General features: G+C 53.7%; 1 protein-coding gene across 7 annotated transcripts in view; it reads left to right on the top strand.

Moving 5' to 3' along the window:
- The window catches only part of LOC127587088 (vascular endothelial growth factor A-like), a 31,081-nt gene extending 12,867 nt beyond the window's left edge, over positions 1-18,214 (top strand). For 5 of the 7 annotated variants that reach the window (XM_052045294.1, XM_052045291.1, XM_052045293.1 and 2 more), the window contains 7 exons: positions 2,426-2,468; positions 4,248-4,444; positions 6,274-6,347; positions 10,064-10,096; positions 12,573-12,698; positions 17,264-17,398; positions 17,942-18,214. In XM_052045294.1, coding sequence (XP_051901254.1) covers positions 2,426-2,468; positions 4,248-4,444; positions 6,274-6,347; positions 10,064-10,096; positions 12,573-12,698; positions 17,264-17,398; positions 17,942-17,963 — 630 coding nt within the window. In that variant the 3' untranslated portion in view covers positions 17,964-18,214. The remainder of the gene's footprint in view (positions 1-2,425; positions 2,469-4,247; positions 4,445-6,273; positions 6,348-10,063; positions 10,097-12,572; positions 12,699-17,263; positions 17,399-17,941) is intronic. The other 2 variants (XM_052045292.1, XM_052045295.1) reach the window with 2 other exon arrangements.
- Positions 18,215-20,565: the final 2,351 nt, after the last annotated feature.

Here is a 20,565-nt window from a genome sequence, read left to right as displayed (position 1 = left end):
TTCCATACCCTTCCTTGGGATCCTGTATGTTTCGATCAAGTCCCCTCTCGCTAAGAGTCATACAACACGGAAACAGGCCCTTCGGCCCAACTTATCCATGCCGACTGTGTTGCCCAGTGAGCTGATCCCATCTACCCGCATTTGGCCCAGAGCCCTCTACACCTCTCCTATCCATGTACTTATCTCAATGACTCTTAAATGTTGCTAATGTGCCCGCCTCAACCACTATTTCTGGCAGCTCGTTCCACATACGCACCACCCTTTGTGTGAAGAAGCTGCCCCTGATTTCCCTTTTAAATCTCTCACCTCTGATCGTAAACCTATGCCCTCTTGTTTTTACCCCCTCTCTGGGGAAGAAGTCTGTGTGCTTTCACCCTGTCTGTGCCCAGTGGATACAAGCCCAGCCTGTCTGAACCTCTCCTCGTGGGACAACCTGCCAATTCTGGGTATCCGGCTGTCCCTGAACCGCTTCCAATAGATTAACAACCTGCCTTAACTAGGGAGATCGATACTCTGCATATACTACAGATGCGGTCTCCCCAGCGACCGGTATAACTGAAGCCAAATCACTCCACCCCTCGGAACACACGATCACATTCCGTCAGCTTCCCTAAATTACTTGCAATACCTACATACTAGGCTTTTGCAAACCACACTCTGGGGCACAAGGCAGGACAGTGGCACAGGGGCCCAGACGAGACCAGCACTGACCTTACCGAATTTCGGCACGGGTTCGAGGAGCTGGTGGCTGACCCTGCCGCTGCATGTGTTCTAGTTAACCCATCTGGTTCCTAACAACACAGAGAGAGAGAGAGGGGATTCCCCAGACATCCTCTGCTTTAGCCACCACTGCTGTGAAAGTTGACCCGCGCTGTAATAAAGCAGACAACAGCAGAACCAAGGAGTGTACAAAAAGTTCTTTATTAGTTTAACGCTAGCGGGAGTAGGGGTACATGGAGGAGCAAACAGTCAGTGCTGCTCTTCCCTGCACGTGGCCCAACTCAAGGAATACAGGGTGCTAACAAACTTAAGTACATTGTTCTCAGGTGGGTGTCCACCTACTGCACAGGCATACCCATATTTGGGTATGCTTGACCAGCTCACGCTACCATTGGTCAAGCTGAGGCTGCTGAGTGGAACCAGACAGGTTAACACATCTTTCACAGTTAGTCACAACTCTGTTTCCTAATGGCCTTGAAGTTTCACAACTCAGTAACTCTGTATCATAACCAAGCAGATAGCTCAAGCTGTTTACCAGTAGAGAGAGAGAGAGAGTAACCCTTTGTTCACCAGAGCTCCCTTCCCATTGTCTTCTACACTGTTGCCTGGATTCGATGCTCCCGGCTGTTCCTCCCTGACAGAGGACCCTACAGCACAGGGATTGATACAGCAGGTGTGGGGTGTAGCTGTGTGTGTCGTATCTGTGAGCTTTGGGTCTGCACTTGGGTTTCAGTGTGTGAGTGTGTGTCTGTGTGCAAGTGCACGTGTGTGTGCGCTCAAGTGTGAGTGTGCGTGTGCGAGTGTGTCTGGGTGCGAGTGTGCACGTGTGTATGCACAAGCATGTGCGAGTGCGTGTCTGCTAGTGTGCAAGTGTGTGTACACGCTGAATCCATCTGCATGCTCCTGGGTCTGTGCACACCTCATGCACGAGATTGTACGCGTGTGTGCATGTATGATTGTATGTGCACATGTGCAATTGAATGCATGTGTGATTGCGTGTGTGTGTGTGTGTGTGTATGTGTGTGTGTGTGTGTGTGTGTGTGTGTACACCTTTTTGAGGGAGTGCCAGGAATCTGGCACGTCAAGGGAGACGCCCCAACCGACACTGCCCTTAAAGAGAGAGCCCCACCCTCAGAGATCAGGGAAGGGCTGGGGGCTGGTGGTGCAGCATTCCTTCAGTTAGAGCTGCTCCCTCCCAGCTCCAGGGTCGCGGCTTCGATCCCGACCTCCGGCGCTGTCTGTCTGTGTGCGAGGAGTTTGCACATTCTCCGTGTGACCGCGTGGGTTTCCCCTGGGTGCTCCAAGTTCCTTCCACATCCCAGCGACCTGCGGGCTCGGTGGGTTAAGGTATCCCTATTGTGTGGGTGAGGGGGGAGATGATGGGACCATAGGGGGAACAGGTAACAGGGAAATAAGTGAGGGAATGGGAGGGGGCTCAGAGAGCCAGCACGGACAGGCTGGGCCAAATGGCCTCCTCCTACATCATTACGAAGTGTAAGAATGTTGTTCATTATGTCGGTCATTTTCTCCAGGGGACGTTCAGCCCCTCGAGCCTTGTCACGGCCCTTGAGGGGGATTGGGGTGGGGGGGGAATGGAGGGGAGGTTAGGCTGAGCATCGCGGAGTCCAGCCTCAGCTCAGTGGAGGGTGCCGGCGTTTACAGACTCCCAAGGGACGGCTTGTTAACCTGTTCCTTTCCCTTCCAGCCCTCACCGATTCCTCGAGAAGCCCGTCAGCAGGCAAACCAAGGTAGGGGTCTGACTCCAGCTCTCACGTTACTGCTCACCACCAGGGCTGGGACGGAGGGTCAGACACAGGGTGAAGCTCCCTGCACACCGTCCCAGCACACATACCCAGGGTCAGACACAGAGTGAAGCTCCCTCTGCACCGTCCCATCACACACTCCCAGGGTCAGACACAGAGTGAAGCTCCCTCCACATGGTCCCATCACACACTCCCAGGGTTCAAAGTCAAATTCAAAGTTGAGTTTATTGTCATGTACACAAGTCCATGTGTGCACAGGTGCAATGAAAAACTTACCTGCAGCAGCATCACAGGCACAGAGCATCAGATAAGCAGCATTCACAAGGAAAACATAAATTAAATATAAATTATACCCGATTTTTACAAGAAAGAACACAATTAGAACAAAAAAAAGTCAATTTTAGTGCAAAGTGGTCCCAGTGTTGCTGTACTGAGGTAGTGATTAGGTTTGTGCCGGTTGGTTCAAGAACCGAATGGTTGAAGGGAAGTAGCTGTTCCTGAACCTGGTGGTGTGGGGACTTCAGGCTTCTGTACCTCCTGCCCGATGGGAGCTGTGAGAAGATAGCACGGCCTGGATGGTGGGGATCTTTGATGACGGATGTTGCCTTCTTGAGGAAGCGCCTCCTGTAGATGCTCCCGATGGTGGGGAGGGATATGCCCGTAATGTATTGGGCTGAGTCCACTACTCTCTGCAGCTTCTTACGTTCCTGCACATTCGAACTGCCGTACCAGACCGTGATGCAACCAGTCAGGACCCTTTCAACAGCACATCTGTAGTAGTTTGTTAGAGTGTTCAGTGACAAGCCAAACCTTCTTAACCTCCTAAGACACAGAGTAACGCTCCTTCTAGTCTGTCCCGTCTCTCACTCCTGGAGGTTTGGGGGTTTATTTGTAGAATAACAGATCCCAGGAGTGGGTTACAGGCTGGGATCTAATCCAGGGATTCAGGGGATTTATATATAGAATAACAGATCCCCGGGTGTGGGTTACAGGCTGGGATCTAATCCAGGGGTTCAGGGGATTTATATATAGAATAACAGATCCCCGGGTGTGGGTTACAGGCTGGGATCTAATCCAGGGGTTCAGGGGCTTTTTATATATAGATCCCTGGAAGGGGGGAAGTTAGTCTGTGTATCTCTCACTCATGAGAATGGAAAGTAATTTGGAGTTGATGCCCCTGCAGTTAAATAGCTGGAGCTGGAAACATTTTAATGTTTGGAACAGTTTTATAGAAACTGTGAGTGTGGCCCCTCCGAGGTGGGATGTGGATACTGAGGTGGTCTTGGAGAGACAGAACACGGAAACAGGCCCTTCGGCCCATTGAGTCTATGCCCACCGTCAACCACCCATTTATACTAATCCTACGCTAATCCCAATTTTTCCTCTCCCCACATTCCCATGAACTCCCCCCCCCCCCCCCCCCAGATTCCACCCCTCACCCACACACTGGGGGCCAATTAACCCACCAACCCTGCACGTCACTGGGATGTGGAGGGAACTGGAGCACCCGGGGGTGGGGGGGGGGGGCGGTGTGGGGGGGGAACCCACGCGGTCACGGGGAGAATGTGCAAACTCCACACACACACACACACACACACACACACACACACACAGTGCCGGAGGTCGGGATCAAACCCGGGTCTCCAGTGCTATGAGGCAGCTGTCTACCCGCTGCGCCGTTGTGTGAAGAGGTGGGTGGAGGGAGCTGTGGTTCGACTGTTCCACAAGGCACAGATTTAACGGCCGCCCCGTGTGCCCCCGCAGCCGTGACATGGATGGACGTTTACTGGCGGTCGGTGTGCCAGACCCGAGAGACGCTGGTGGCCATCAGTGGCGAGTACCCCAACGAGGTGGAGTACATCTTCGTGCCCTCCTGTGTCCTCCTCAGTCGGTGCTCCGGCTGCTGTAACGACGAGCAGCTTCAGTGCGTCCCAACGGACACCGACACCGTCCTCATGCAGGTAAACCACCTCTTCCCTCCACCCTCCATCCCCTACACACCTCCTCAGGACAACAGGGATCCTGTTCCAACTACACATGGAGCAGGGCCCTCACCGTCGGTAACGGCTGTCCACTCCCCAGGCAGGGCTGGCTGTGTCTCCCACTGGGAAATGGTTCAGGCACCTCCTCAGTGTTGGCACCGACTGCTACAGGCTGGGCTCTTAGGGTCCAACCCAATGGGAAAATATGTGGGAGTGGGTGCGTGGGAGAGGGTGAGTGCGTGTGAGATTGAGTGTGAGAGTGGGTGTGTATGTGTGTGTGTACCCGGGACCAGCCACAAGTGCCAGCTTTATTTGGTGATGTCAGTTTAAATTCCACAGCTGCTGGGGTGGGATTCGAACTCGTGAGAGTGTGTAGTTGTGAGTGAGTGAGTGAGCGAGCAGGTTACAGGATGAGCTTGTGGTGACAGGCAAAGGGTATTTCGCTCTGTATCGACCAATGTTGTTGTCAGCAGCCTTTGTTACCTGTGGGCCTGAAACCCCCTCCTTACCCCCTCCTCACCAGTGGGCCTGGAACCCCCTCCTCACTGGTGGGCCTGGAACCCCCTCCTCACCCCCTCCTCACCGGTGGGCCTGGAACCCCCCCTCGTCACCCCATCCTCACCGGTGGGCCAGGAGCCCCTTCCTCACCCCTCCTCACTGGTGGGCCTGGAACCCCCTCCTCACCCCCTCCTCACCGGTGGGCCTGGAACCCCCTCCTCACCCCCTCCTCACCGGTGGGCCTGGAACCCCCCCTCGTCACCCCATCCTCACCGGTGGGCCAGGAGCCCCTTCCTCACCCCTCCTCACTGGTGGGCCTGGAACCCCCTCCTCACCCCCTCCTCACTGGTGGGCCTGGAACCCCCTCCTCACCCCCTCCTCACCGGTGGGCCTGGAACCCCCTCCTCACCCCCTCCTCACCGGTGGGCCTGGAACCCCCTCCTCACCGGTGGGCCTGGAACCCCCTCCTCACCGGTGGGTCAGGAAACCCCTCCTCATCCCCTCCTCACCCCTCCCCTCACTGGTGGGCCTGAAACCCCCTCCTCACTCCCCCCCCACTGCTGGGCCTGGAACCACATATAATGCTGGCCCGGCTGCAGATGGCTGACTCCCCCCCCACCTCCCCGAAACGAGCAAGGTTTTGCGACGACCCCGGAGTTTTGCCCTCTCTGTACCCGGGACCAGCCACAAGTGCCAGCTTTATTTGGTGACTTCAGTTTAAATTCCACAGCTGCTGGGGTGGGATTCGAACTCAGGCTCCGGTTCAGTGTTCCAGACACTGGGCGCTGGTCCAGTAACATCACCACTATGCTATCACAGCCCCCTGCCACAGCTGGAAGCTGGTGTTGCTGATGGCTGGTCATTCTGATCAAATGATTGTAAGAGACCATGCTACTGTAATATGTTTGTATTCATTCACAACGTGTGTGTGTGTGTGTGGAGGTGTGTATGTGAGTGTCTGGAGGTGTGTGTCTGTGTATGTTAGTGTGTATGTATATGCATATGTGTACAGGGGTGTGCATGTGAGTGTGTGTGTAAATAAGTGTGTCTGGGGTGTGTATGGGTGTGTGGGGCTGATGGGGGTGTGTGTGAGTGTCTGGGGGTGTGTGGGGGTGGTGAGGGTGTGTGTGGGTGTGTGTGAGTGTGTCTGGGGTGTGTGGGGGTGGTGGGTGTGTGGGGGTGTTTGGGGGTGGTTGGGGTATACATGTGTGTGGGTGAGTGGGTTCATAGTTCCCGCCTCTGCTTCCGTGATCTGTGTCCATTCTCCCCCTCGGAATTTTGGAAACCTTTCCCACTTTCTCCTCTTGCAGATACTAAAAGTCAAACATCGAAGCAGCCACTTGGAGGAAATGTCCTTTGTTCAGCACAGACGCTGTGAATGTAGGTAAGAGCCAGAAATCGATGCAACAAGCTCAGGGCCGGTGTCTGGGGCGTTCTCTGGGCGAGGAGCCCTGCTCCTGGGTTGGGGGGGGTGGGGTGGGTGGGGGGAAGGTCTCCCTAACCTGGGCACTGGACAGACACTATAACCCAGGAGCCCAGAGTGGACACACAGCTCAAACATTCACAATCACCTTTCTCGCTTACAGTGGCACTGGCTGTTCGGCCCATCAGTTCCTGTCAGCCCCTTCTCCTTATTCCCTGAACCCCTTCAACCTGTTATAGGATCACAGAAAGTAAGACAGCATGGAAGCAGGCACTTTGTCCCAAGGTGCACATCCAAGCCAGTCCCATTTGCCCACGTTTGGAAAACGTTTCCTATCCATGTACCCGTCCCAATGTCTTTTAAACATTGTTATTTTACCCACCTCAACCGCTTCCTCTGGCAACTTGTTCCATTTCCCCACGACCCTCTTGGTAAAGAGGTTGCCCCTCAAGTTCTTATTAAATCTCTCTCCTCTCGCCTTAAACCGATCCCCTCTAGTTTTTGGTTCCCGCTCTCTGAGGAGAAAGATTCTGACAGTCTACTCTATCTATGCCTCTCATCATGTTATAGACCTCCATCAGGTCTCCCCTCAGCCTCCAACGCTCCAGAGAAAACAAACCCAAATTTGTCCAACATTTCCTTGTAGCTCATACCCTCTAATCCAGGCAGCATCCTGGTGAACCTCTTCTGCACCACCTCCCTGGCAGCCCGTTCCACCAGTCACAGTGTAAAAGATATTCTCCTTTGAAAAGACATCTCCTTTGAACTATCCCCCTCTCACCTTAAATGCATGCCCTCTAGTACTCTCCCCACATTCCCATCAACTCCCCCACACCCCCCAGATTCTACCCCTCACTCACACACTAGGGGGCAATTAACCCACCGACCCCGCACATCGTTGGGATGTGGGAGGGAACCGGAGCACTTGGGGAGAACGTGCAAACCCCACACACACACACACACACACACACACACACACACACACACACACACACACACACACACAGAGCGCTGGAGGTCAGAACCATAGAACAATACAGCATAATACAGGCCCTTCAGCCCACCATGTTGTGCCGACCTTTAAGATAAGATCTTTATTAGTCACATGTATTTCACTGAGTGTTTCAATGTACATCTTTTGCGTAGTGATTTTGGGGGGCAGCCCAAAAGTGTCGCCACGCTTCCGGCACCAACATAGCATGCCCATAACTTCCTAACCTGTACGTCTTTGGAATGTGGGAGGAAACCGGAGCACCCGGAGGAAACCCACACAGACACTGGGAGAACATACAAGCTCCTTACAGACAGTGGCCGGATTTGAACCCAGGTCTCTGGCGCTGTAAAGCATTATGCTAACCACTATGCTACCTTGCCTGCTAAACACGCCTAAGACTAACTAACCCCTTCCTCCCACATATCCCCCTATTTTAAATTCCTCCATATGCTTATCTAACAATCTCTTGAACTTGACCAATGTACCTGCCTCCACCACCGCCCCAGGCAGCGCATTCCATGCCCCAACCACTCTCTGGGTGAAAGACCTCCCTCTGATATCTCCCTTGAACTTCCCACCCATTACCTTAAAGCTGTGCCCTCTTGTATTGAGCATTGGTGCCCTGGGAGAGAGGCGCTGGCTGTCCACTCTATCTATTCCTCTTAATATTTTGTACACCTCTATCATGTCTCCTCTCATCCTCCTTCTCTCCAATAAGTAAAGCCCTAGCTCCCTTAGTCTCTCCTCATAATCCATACTCTCCAATCCAGGCAGCATCCTGGTAAATCTCCTCTGCACCCTTTCCAACGCTTCCACATCCTTCCTATAATGAGGTGACCAGAACTGGACACAGTACTCTAAGTGTGGTCTAACCAGAGTTTTGTAAAGCTGCATCATTACCTCATGGCTCTTAAACTCGATCCCACAATTTATGGAAGCTAACATCCCATAAGCTTTCTTAACTACCCTATCCACCTGTGAGGCAACTTTCAGGGATCTGTGGATATGAACCCCCAGATCCCTCTGCTCCTCCAGACTCCCCAGAATCCTGCTATTAACCTTGTACTCCGCCTTGGAGTTAGTCCTTCCAAAGTGTACCACCTCACACTTCTCCGGATTGAACTCCATCTGCCACTTGTCAGCCCAGGTCTGCATCCTATCAATATCCCTCTGTAAGCTCCGACAGCCCTCCACACTATCCACAACACCACCGATCTTTGTGTCATCTGCAAACTTGCTAACCCAGCCTTCCACCCCCTCATCTGTCATGAATAAATATCACAAAAAGTAGAGGTCCCAGAACAGATCCCTGTGGGACACCACTAGTCACAGCCCTCCAATCCGAATGCACTCCCTCCACCACAACCCTCTGCTTTCTACAGGCAAGCCAATTCTGAATCCACGCGGCCAAGCCTCCCTGGATCCCATGCCCTCTGATCTTCTGAAGAAGCCTACCGTGTGGAACCTTGTCAAATGCCTTACTAAAATCCATGTAGACCACATCCACTGCACTACCCTCATCAATCTTCCTGGTCACCTCCTCAAAGAACCCTATCAGGATGGAACCTGGGTCTCCAGAGCTGGGAGCAGCAGCAGCACTAACTGCTGAGCTGCCATGCTCCTGATATGGGATTAGCACGGCGTGCTGGAGTGAGTCAGTGGAGTCACCATCTGAAGACAGAGTTCAGACTTTACAGTGGCAGTTGTATTTACTTAAAGAAGTTGCAGCTAAAAGATTGAAGCAACAGCAACCAAGCAGTAAAATTCCGATAATCCCGCATCCAATTCCTCCGGCATCTGGCTCGCTCATTAATCGGGAAGTGAGCCGGGAGGTCCACAGGGTGGCTGGAGTAGGGGTCAGAAGCATGGGGGGGGTTTGCAGTCAGGGTCCGGACTGCTGTATACTGCCCACTCCCTTAAACTCACTGGGTTCACTGGAGAATTTATTATACTAGTGTAACATGTTAAAGAAATGAGAAGTAAAAGTGTTTGGGTTGTGATGGAAGTAACATCCAATAGTCTGGAAAATCTGCGAGTCCGCCACCAGAGAGTGGTGCCGGATTATCAGAGATAGTTCAGAGCTTAACCTAAGACACACGCCTCTTGGAAGCTTGTCCTCCACATCTTGCCAGGCTTAAGAGCTGGCACATTGGTACAGCGGGTAGAGCCGTTGACTCACTGCTCTGGAGACCTGGGTTCGATCCCGACCTCCGGCGCTGTGTGTGTGTGTGTGTGTGTGTGTGTGTGTGTGTGTGTGTGTGTGTGTGTGTGTGTGTGTGTGTGTGTGTGGAGTTTGCACCTTCTCCCTGTGACCGCGTGTGTTTCCACCGGGTGCTCCGGTTTCCTCCCACATACCAATGCCGTGCGGGGCCAGTGGGTTAATTGGCCCCCGGTGTGTGGGTGAGGGGTGCAAAGTTGGGAGAATAAAATGGGATTGGGTGTAAATGGGTGTTTGGTGGTCAGCACGGGCTCATTGGGCCAAAGGGCCTGTTTCCGTGCTGTATCTATCACTGCATCCTATTCAAAAGCAGAAAAGATTGGGAGGAAGTGTGGACGATGGGAGTGTCAGGGTGAGAATTGTGTCAGTGGTGTGGCTGGAGTGTTTGGTGGGGTCACCAACTACCACTGTACTTCTACACGCTGCCCAGACCTGGTCTGAACCTGTCGCTTTCTTCTGTTCCAGACCAAAGAAAGAGATAAAACGTGTCCCAGAAAGGTAAGTGCATCGCTTGTCTGTTGTTAGTTTTAGGCTGCGAGAGAGACCGAAGGATTATTGCCACTTCCTGAGGTTCCAAACACTCACAGTCCGGGTGGCACCGTGTAGTGCAGGAGTCACAGCAACTAATTTGTACACAGGAAGATCCCAGAGGCAGCTCAAATCTCTGAGCAGCTGTTCTGAGTGAAGCTCCCTCCACAGTGTCCCGTCACACAATCCCAGGGTCAGACACAGAGTGAAGCTCCCTCTACACTGTCCCATCACACACTCCCGGGTCAGACACAGAGTGAAGCTCCCTCTACACTGTCCCATCACACACTCCCAGGGTCAGACACAGAGTGAAGCTCCCTCTACATCATCCCTTCACACACTCCCAGGGTAGGGACAGCATACAGGCTCAAAAACTACAAAGGTTACATGTGTATCGAGGTCCCACAGGGATCGGTGCTGGGTCCACTGTTGTTCCTCACTATATTAACGATCTGGATGAGAATATCAGTGGCGTGGTTAGTAAGTTTGTGGATGACACTAAAATTGGTGGTGTCGTGGATGGTGAAGGTTATTTAAGATTACAACGGGATCTTGATCGACTGGGCCAAGGAATGGCAGATGCAGTTTAATTCCGATAAATGTGAGGTGTCGTATATTGGTAATACAAACCAGGGCAGGGCTTGCACAGTAAATGGTGGGGCCCCTGGGGAGTGTTGCAGGACAGAGAGACCTAGGGGTACAGGTGAAAGTGGTGTCACAGGTGGACGGGGTGGGGAAGAAGGCACTTGTCAGTCAGGGTACTGAGTACAGGAGGTGGGACGTTATATTGCAGCTGTACAGGACATTGGTGAGGCCGCACCTGGAGTGTTGTGGACAATTTTGGTCGCCCTGTTACAGGAAAGATGTCATTAAGCTGGAAAGAGTGCAAAGAAAATTACGAGAATGTTGCCAGGACTCGGGGGCCTGAGTTATAGGGAAAGGTTCGGCAGGTTAGGAGTTCATTCCCTGGAGTGTAGGAGACTGAGGGGTGGCCTTATAGAGGTGTATAAAATCATGAGGGCATCGATAGAGTGAATAGCTAAAGTCTTTTCCCCAGGGTAGGGGAGTCCAAAACTAGAGGGCATAGGTTTAAGGTGCGAGGGGAAAGATTTAAAAGGGACTTTTTCAAAAGAGGGTGATGGGTGTATGGAACGAGCTGCCAGAGGAAGTGTGTGAGGCAGGTACAATAATGACATTTAAAAGGCATTTGGACAGGTGCATGGATAGGAAAGGTTTAGAGGGATACGGGCCAAACACAGGCCCATATCCCTCAGACTAACACAATTAGGGACCTTGGACGGCATGGACGAATTGGACTGAAGAGCCTGTTTCCGCACTGTAGAACTCTCTGACCCCATCTCGAACAAAGACAGAAAACACTGGAAACACTCAGCAGGTCAGGCAGCATCTGTGGAGAGAGAAACACTGTCATCGTTTCAGGTGGATGAACTTGAATCAGAACCAGAATAAGTCAGGAATCAAACCGGTTTTAAATCACAGAGCTGGTGGGAGTGCTGGGGAGAGGGAAGGGAATGTGCCAGACACCGGGGGTGAGAAATGACACAGCAGTGATGATGGAGTCTCTGAGCGTGGGTGGACAGGGAGCACGCGGGTCCAGCGGCTCTCTGGAGGCCTTCTGGGACTGGTGGGTGCCGCAGTGTTTTAGTTCAGATTTAGTTGAGGTTTTAATAGAAATTATTAAAACTACCGGGGATGAAGACGGAATTAAAAGTCGGGTTAGATACAGAGCAAACCTCCGTCTCTGCAGCAATAACTCTCTTTGTTACCCAGCCTGTTTGGCTGAGGGATCATCGTTGATGTAGTTGGATCGTGACTTGGAACCATCCATGTGTGGATGGTGACCTGCCTTCAGGTTCCAGAGCTGGCTTAGTCTGAAGGTGGGGAGGGAGTGGCTGGGTGTTGCATTGAACCCCCTCCCTCACGCCAGTGCTCTTCATGCTGAAGCAGGGTGGGTGGGTTGTGAGCAGGGGCAGATGCCTCCGCGTGCCCCTCCCACTTCCTCGCTGGCACAGGGCGATTTCTCCTTCTCCTTCTGTGGGTTTGCTGGGCATAGATGGCTGCTCTCTGATGCTCTCCCTCTTTATCTCCCCTGCTCATTCTATCCCTCTCTCCCCTTCCCCTCTCCCTCCCCCCTATCTCCCCCCTCCTCCCTTCTCCCCCTTCTCCCCCCTTCCTCCCCTCCTCCCTACCCCTCTCCCCTCTCCCCTCTCTCTCCCCCCTCCCCCCTCTCACCCCCCTCTCACCCCTCTCTCACCCCCCCTCCGCCCTCCATCCCTCTCTCTCTCCCTCTCTCTCCATCCCTTCTGTCTCTGTCTCCTCCTCTCTCTCTCTCCCTCCACCTCTCTTTCTCTCTCTCTCTCTCTCTCCCTCTCTCTCTCCCTCTCCCTCTCCCCCTCCCCCTCTCCGTGTTTTTATCTTCCCACAGAAGCCCTCCGGCGGGATCCTGTTTGCAGCCGGGTCAGCGGGAGAGGCCGGGCTGCGGAGAGTCAGCACCGTTCCCCTCGATCCTGCTCCACGCGTGGCCAGCAAACGGCGGGGCAGTGTACACAGGGTGAGCCGATCCGTCCCTGCCCCTCCCCTCCCCCTCCCCCTCCCCCTCCTCCATCCTCCCCTCCCAACACTGCTCCCCTGTGACCGTACCCTGCTCCCTCCCCTCCCCTCCATCCTCCCCTCCCAACACTGCACCCCTGTGACCGTACCCTGCTCCCTCCCCTCCCCTCCATCCTCCCCTCCCAACACTGCTCCCCTGTGACCGTACCCTGCTCCCTCCCCTCCCCTCCATCCTCCCCTCCCAACACTGCTCCCCTGTGACCGTACCCTGCTCCCTCCCCTCCCCTCCCAACACTGCTCCCCTGTGACCGTACCCTGCTCCCTCCCCTCCCCTCCATCCCCTTCGTCTAACCTTCATGTTCCATTTCTCATTGTCATTCTCCCACCAAACTTCTGTCCCATCCTCTCCCTTGTTCCAAACATTTCCTTGCTCCCCTCTCTCTAACCCAGGGGTCACCAGGCAGTGACGGGGGGCAGGAACCCTGGCTGATTCCCCCTCTCTCTAACCCAGGGGTCACCAGGCAGTGACGGGGGGCAGGAACCCTGGCTGATTTCCCCTCTCTCTAACCCAGGGGTCACCAGGCAGTGACGGGGGGCAGGAACCCTGGCTGATTCCCCCTCTCTCTACCCCAGGGGTCACTGGGCAGTGAAGGGGAGCAGGAACCCTATTTTAGTGAAAGGAACTTATTGAAGTCTTTTGAATGTTCAGGGGATACAGGGCAACCAGTGGAGGTCCTATACTTGGATCTCCAGGATGCACTTTATAAGCTGCCAATAAAAGATTATTCCAGGACATCAAATCCATGTACCTGTCTGAGTGTCTGTTAAACATTGTAATTGTATCTGCCTCTACTGCTTCCTCTGGCAGCTCGTTCCATATACCCACCACCCTCTGTGTGGAAAACTTTTCCCTCAGGTCCCCTTTCATTCCTTCCCCTGTCACCCTAAACATTGCCCTCTAGGTTTAGACTCCCCGACCCTGGGAGAAAAGACGGTGACTGTCCACCTTATCGATGCCCCTCATGGTTTTATAAACCTCCATAAGGTCACCCCTCAGCCTCCTTTGCTCCAGGGAAAACGGTCCCAGCCTGTCCAGCCTCTCCTTATAACTCAAGCCCTCCAGTCCTGGTAATTTCCTCGTGAATCTTTCCTGCACCCTCTCCAGCTGAATGACACCCTTCCTATAGTTGGGCGACCAGAACTGCACACAGTACTCCAAGTGAGGTCTCAGTGACGTCTTGTACAACTGCAACATGACGTCCCAGCTCCTGTACTCACTGCCCTGACGGATGAAGGCCAGCGTGCCCAATGCCTTTTTCACCACCCTGTCTACCTGTGATGCCACTTTCAGTGAACCATGTACTTGAACCCCTGGGTCCTGCTGTTCACTGAAGATCCTGCCCTGGTTTAACTTACAAAAATGAATCAGAATCAGGTTTATTATCACTGACATATGAGATGAAACTTGTTGTTTTGTGGCAGCAGTACAAGGCAAGACATTAATATCTATAAATTACAAAAATAAATAAATAGTGCAAAAAAAAAAGGACTAACAAGGTAGTGTTCATGGGTTCATGGACCATTCAGAAATCTGATGGCGGAGGGGAAGAAGCTAATCCTGAATCGTTGAGTGTGGGTCTTCAGGCTCCTGTACCTCCTCCCCGATGGTAGTAATGAGAAGAGGGCATGTCCCGGGTGGTGAGGGTCCTCAGCGATGGATGCCGCCTTCCTGAGGCGCCGCCTCTTGAAGACGTCCTTGACGCAACACTTCGTACCTGTAAATTGTAAAGGGGATACAAAGAGGCAATAGAGTGACGTGGATATGTCCAGTGAGAGGAGAGAGATCTGGCAAATGGAATATAATGTGGAGAAAATGTGAGATCGTCCATTGTGGTGGGAAAGGTGGGGGAAAAAAACCTTCTTACTTCGACGGTGAGCAATTACAGAGCGCTGAGATGCAGAGGGATGTAGGAGTCTTCGTGCATGGCTGGTTCCGGTGTAGATACAGCCAGTAATTAGGAAAACCAACAGAACATCCTTGTTTTGGAATTGAATACAAAAGTAGAGAGGTTACGGTTCAGTTGGTGCGACCGTGTTTGGAGTCTGTGTACAGTATTGGTCCCTTTTATATAAGGAAAGTTGTTAGTGCTTGGGAATCAGTTCAGAGAATGTTCACTGGACTGGAGGAGACACAAGAGACTGGAATCTGGAGCTACACACGAGATGCTGAAGGGACTCAGCGGGTTGGCAGCATCTGTGGAGGGAAATGAACAGTCGACGTTTCGGGTCGAGACCCTTCATCTGGACTCCGAAACATTGACTGTCCACCTCCCTCCACAGACGCTGCCTGACCCGCTGAGTTCCTCCAGCTGCTCGCTTTTGGCTTCACTGGACTGAAACCTGGAACAGGCAGGTTGTCCCATGGGGAAAGGCTGGGCTTGTACCCACTGGAGACAGGAAGAGGGAGAGGGGATTTGACTGAAAAATCCAACATCCTGTGGGATCTTAACAGAGTGGGAGTGGTGTGGAGAGGGTGCTCCTTGTGGGAGAGTCTAGAACGTGGGGTCAATGTTAATTCAATGAGTTGCACGTCTAAGACCGAGTTGAAGAGAATTATTTTTCTCTCAGACGGTCGTGAATCTTTGGAACTCTCCTTTGTAAAGACCAGTGGATTCAGTCTTTGAATATTTTTAAAGCAAAAGTAGATTGCTTTTCAATAACCAAGGGGGTGAAAGGTTACATTCAGATAACCCATGACCGTATTAAATGGTGGAGAGGTTTGAGGGAACAAATGAGCCACTCCTGTTCTGATTAGTATGTTTGTATTATTCCCCCACCTCCCTTCTCTCTAACCCAGGGGTCACCGGGCAGTGATGGGGAGCAGGAACCCCTGTCCCATTTAGTGTTTGCAGTAGTTAGTGCATAGATTGGTGTACCCTTCGCACGGTTCCCAACCTGCAGACATCCCAAGCACCCGGCAACCAGTGAAGCACTGTTGGAAGTGTGGATGCTGCCTTGTTGCACGGCAAGATCCCACAAACAGCAGCGTAACCGTGACCAGATGATGATGCAGGTGGAGGGTTAAGGGTCAGCGCCGTGGACACCAGGCTGAATTCCTCCAATGGTCGACGAGGGAGCTCTTGGGAGGGCAGATGGTTAAGGAAAAAGCTGGCAGCTGTGGCACTGCAGCACTCCCTCAGTGCGGGCACAGGGGTGTCGGAGCAGATTCTGGCCTCAGCTCCGACCCAGACCTTCCCAACTCGGGGAGGTTCCACCAGGGAGTGAGCAGCGTGACTCCCTCCCACACCCTGCTGAATCGTGGGGTCAGGGTGCGAGGGGTTTTCGTGGAGGGAGCGGCTTTGGCAGGGAGAGGTCTGGAGGGTGGAACGGATGGGAGAGGGAAGCGTGGAGATTCTCTGCCATCGGAAAGCTCCAGGAACGATGAACTGGGGAGGCTAAGAGGAACTTGAAAGCAATGGACGGTGTCGGGTTTACCCCACACCATTCCCAGGATCAGAGAGCGGGATATTCCGGGTCTGTCCTGCGCCATTCCCAGTCCTTGTCCAACCCAAGTGCTAGAGATTTGATATTTTTCTTGCAGAGTAGAACATTCCCGACGAAAGACAGGCAGAGGACATCGGAAAAAAACCAGGAAAATGGCAGCGGCAAACCTGTATGTGTGTGTGGAGACTGCAGAGGACTGATGCCTGTGTGACCTCCACCCCCTCAACCCCGACCCCCATCCCCACCCCGACCTCCCCCCTACCCTTACCCCATCCTCTCCCCTCACCACCCCGATCTCCCTCCCCCTCCCCACCCCGACCTCTCCCCCTGCCCTCTTGCCCCGTGAGTGTGGACCCCCTCCTGTCCTGGGACGTGGCCTGTGGTGAGCAGGGCTGCGGGTTTGCTGGTGTCTGTGCATGAGCCGTTGCTGCCTCTGTCCGTCCCCACCTCCCCAGGGTCCTGGTGCCGGGTCTCCGTCCCCAGCTCCCCAGGGTCCTGATGCCGGGTCTGCAGCCTCCTTTGTGCCTGGTTTGTGTTCTGTGGTGTCGGCTGTTGGATTCATGAACTGTCCAGGGCTCTGGTGGGTCCCAAGGGGTGGCTCTGTCCAACCCTTGTCCCAGGGGGTGAGGGAGCTTCCTCTCAGTGGGGCCAGGGGGGTGAGGGAGCTTCCCCTCAAGAGTGGGGATGATGGAGCTTCCATTGGGGGATGAGGGAGCTTCCCCTCTCAGTGGGGGGGTTGAGGGAGCCTCCCAGTGGGGGGGTTGAGGGAGCTTCCCCTCAGTGAGGGGTGAGGGAGCTTCCCTTCACTGTGGGTAGTGAGGAACCCCACATTCTTGGGGCATGAGGTAATCCTCCCCTCAGTGTGGGGGGAGGGGGAGGGATCCCCCTCACTGTGAGGGGTAGTGTGAGGGATCACCCTTACTGAAGGGGACGGAGCCCCCACGTGGGGATGAGCCCCTGGGTTACACCGCGGCCAGTTGATGAGTCCATCACTCGACTGCGCTCTGTGGCTGTTGGCTGTCCTGCCCCTGAAACACCTCTCCCTCTTTTCCCCCCCCCCAGGACACCCTGCAGCCCCTGCTCATCAAAGAGGCGGCATCACTTCGAGCAGAACCCCTTGACCTGTGAGTGCAAGTGCCGGCTCTCCCACAGCAAGTGCAGGCAACGCGGGCAAGAACTGAACGAGCACATGTGCAGGTGGGTGGGCAAGGGTTAACCTGCCCCCGGGGGTGGGCTGGTGGCGGGGGTGGGCAGGAGAGGGTTAATGAGTGGGATGTTAAGGGAAGAGTGCTGTAGAAAGGGGTTAATAGGTGGGTGTTAATTGGGCAGGAAGGGGTTAATGGGCTGGGAGATGGGGTAATGGGGCAGGAAGAGGTTAATTTGACGGGGTTTAATGGGAGGGTATTAACAGGATAGTGGAGGGTTAATGGAGCACGAAGGGGGTTAATGGAAGGGTTAAACATGGGGAGGTTTAATGGGACATGTAGGAAGGAGTTAATAAGTGGGTGTTAATGGGGCAGGAAGAGGTTAACAGGGTAGGAGAGGGGGATTAATGGGGAAGGGTGCAGGAAGGGGTTAAAGGGGGAAATGGAGGGCCTGCAGGAAAGGGTTAATGGGGCAGGCGATTGTACACCCTGGTTCAGGGGCCATTACCCCACCCTCACCTCGAGTGCCCCAGGACCAAACCCCGCGCCCCCCCCCCATTCACTCTTCACCATGGGATCTTCCTATTCTCTGCAGGTGTGAGAAGCAGAGGCGGTGATCGCGACAGAGGAGCCGTGAGCGTTGGACTCGTTGACTGAGAACACTGGGGTTGGGGGGGGAGGCGGTGGGTCAACGGGGAACCCCTTTCCTGCACAGCAGACCCTCAGATCCTGCTCGACGGGTGACCTGACTCCCCCTCCTTCCTCCCCCCCCCATCCCTCTCCCTGCTCTCTCCCTTCCCCTCTCGCTCCCTCTTCCCACCCTCTCCTGCTGCCCTATCTCTATCCCCACCCCCTCCCTCCCTCCCTTCCCCCCCTCTCCCCCCTTCTCTCCCCCCTCCCTCTCCCTCTCTCCCTCCCCGTCTCCCTGTCTCTCCAACCTCCTTTCCCGCATGCCATCTTCTCTCTTCCCCTTCACTCCCTCTTCTCCACCCCTCCCATCCCCCCCTCTCTCTCCCCCCTCTCCTGCCCTCCCACTGTCTCTCCCCTCACTGTCCCATCGCCGGCCCCACCACCGATCACTGGATCCCTGTGCCTTCTGGATACGTTCTGGGGGGCGATGCCCACAATCTCCCAGAGGACTGGGGATACCGGCAGAGGGAGCCGTGGGGCGGGTTTGGAGGAACGTCCCTCGGCAGCCTGTGGACATCCCAGCGCAACCGGATCCCGTGGACGAGAGCGCCTCTTCCCCGTCTTGGGGACCACAGAACTGCCTCTGAAACCCCCAGGAGGAGATCACAGTGACTGCATCAGGGAGAGGTTTCAACGGAACCCATGCCAGTGTTGACAACTAACGCCGCCAATTCCAGGACCTTAATCCCAAGAAGCTGCCTGCCTCCTGCACAAACTCTAACTCCTGGCGGAGAATATTAAACTGTATTAACCAGCTGGGCAGATCAGGCCGTCTTGCATGCAATATTAACCATTGCAGGACCATATCTTCCCAAGTTAAGCTGTTTGCGTTATTGATAGCATAGAAGTTTGGGTATAGTGTTCACTGTAAATTGCTGAGTTTTGGCCATGTCTTATTTAAGCATTGTTTATTTTATTCTTTAAGCTTTTTAATTTAATATTTACTAAAGTTGACTGCCCTTTTCTGAGCTAGTTTTGGGTCTTGTCCCTCGTCTACCTGTGGTCTGAGATCTCCCCATCTTTCCAGAGTCTCTGGGCTTATGTAAGCTGTCCCGGTCCAAGATACCTGTGCAGGGTGTGGGAAGGGGCAGCCCCTGATGAGGGGTGTGGTGAGGGGGTCATACACCACGGAGACAGGCCCTTCGTCCCAACAGGTCCATGCCGGCCAAGATTCCCATCTGAGCTAGTCCCATTTGCCTGTGTTTGGCCCATATCCCTCTAAACCTTTCCCATCCATGTACCTGTCCAAGTACCTGTTAAGTGTTGTTAATGTACCTCCCTCAACCACTTCCTCTGGCAGCTCGTTCCATATACTGACTGCCCTCTGGGTGAAAAAGTTGCCCCTCAGGTTCCTATTAAATCTCCCCCCTCTCACCTTAAACCCTTGCCCTCTGGTTCTTGATTCCCCAGCCCTGGGGAAAAGACTGTGCACATTCACCCTATCGATGCCCCTCATGACTTTATACACCTCTATGTCACCCCTCATTCTCCTGCACGCCAATGAATAAAGTCCCAACCTGTTCAACCTCTCTCCGTAACTCAGTCCCTCGAGTCCCAGCAACATCCTCGTAAATCTCCTCTGCACCCTTTCCAGTTTAATGTCTTTCCTATAGCAGGGTGACCAAATCCACAATGTTCCAAATGTGGCCTCACCAACGTTTTGTACAACTGCAACATAACATCCTGACTTCTATACTCAGTGCCCTGACCGATGAAGGCCAGCGAGCCAAAAGCCACCTTCACCACCCTGTCTACCTGCGACACCACTTTCAGGGAACCATGTACCTGTACTCCTAGGTCCCTCTGTTCTACAGCCCTCCCTACTGTTCACTATGAAAGTCTTACCCTCATTTGTCTTCCCAAAACACAACATCTCATACTTATCCGGATTAAACTCCAGGATCGAGTGAGGTTCGTGATGTTCTGTCCATTGGCAAAGGGGCGAAATGGGAATGAATCCTTCAACCAAGCCCTGGACCCCATCCTGACTCAGCTCAAGTCCTGTTATCCTTGTACTCCACACCCCTCAACACTCCCATTCAGCCCCGTGCAGGGCAGAAAATTCCAGCTCTGTGAAAGTATTCTCCAATCTTCCAAAGTGTCTTGAAGGAATCTGTTGAACCTCCTCCCCTCCTGACCTTTTGGGCAGTGTGTCCCCAATGGTGCAGCAGGTAAGAGACGCTGCCTCCCAGCTCCAGACACCCGGGTTCGATCCCAACCTCCGGCGCTGTGTGTGTGGAGTTTGCACGTTCTCCCTGTGACCGAGTGGGTTTCCCCCGGGTGCTCCAGTTTCCTCCCATGTCCCAACGACGTGCAGGTGGGTGTTAGTCACCCCCCAGTGTGTGAATGACGGGTAGAATCTGGGGGTGGGATTAAAACAACATGAATGCTTGATGGTCAGTGGTTGGTCCATGAATTCAACATCAGCAGTGGTAAATCATGGCAGACAATTTATTACACAGCAAGCTCCCACAAGCATTAACGTGAAAGACCCCTACCACAAGCATTCGCCTCCTGGAGGGGCATTGT

The sequence above is a fragment of the Pristis pectinata genome, chromosome 38, assembly GCF_009764475.1.
Source record: "Pristis pectinata isolate sPriPec2 chromosome 38, sPriPec2.1.pri, whole genome shotgun sequence".
Classification (NCBI taxonomy): Eukaryota; Metazoa; Chordata; class Chondrichthyes; order Rhinopristiformes; family Pristidae; genus Pristis; species Pristis pectinata.
This window is presented reverse-complemented; position numbering and strand designations above follow the sequence as displayed.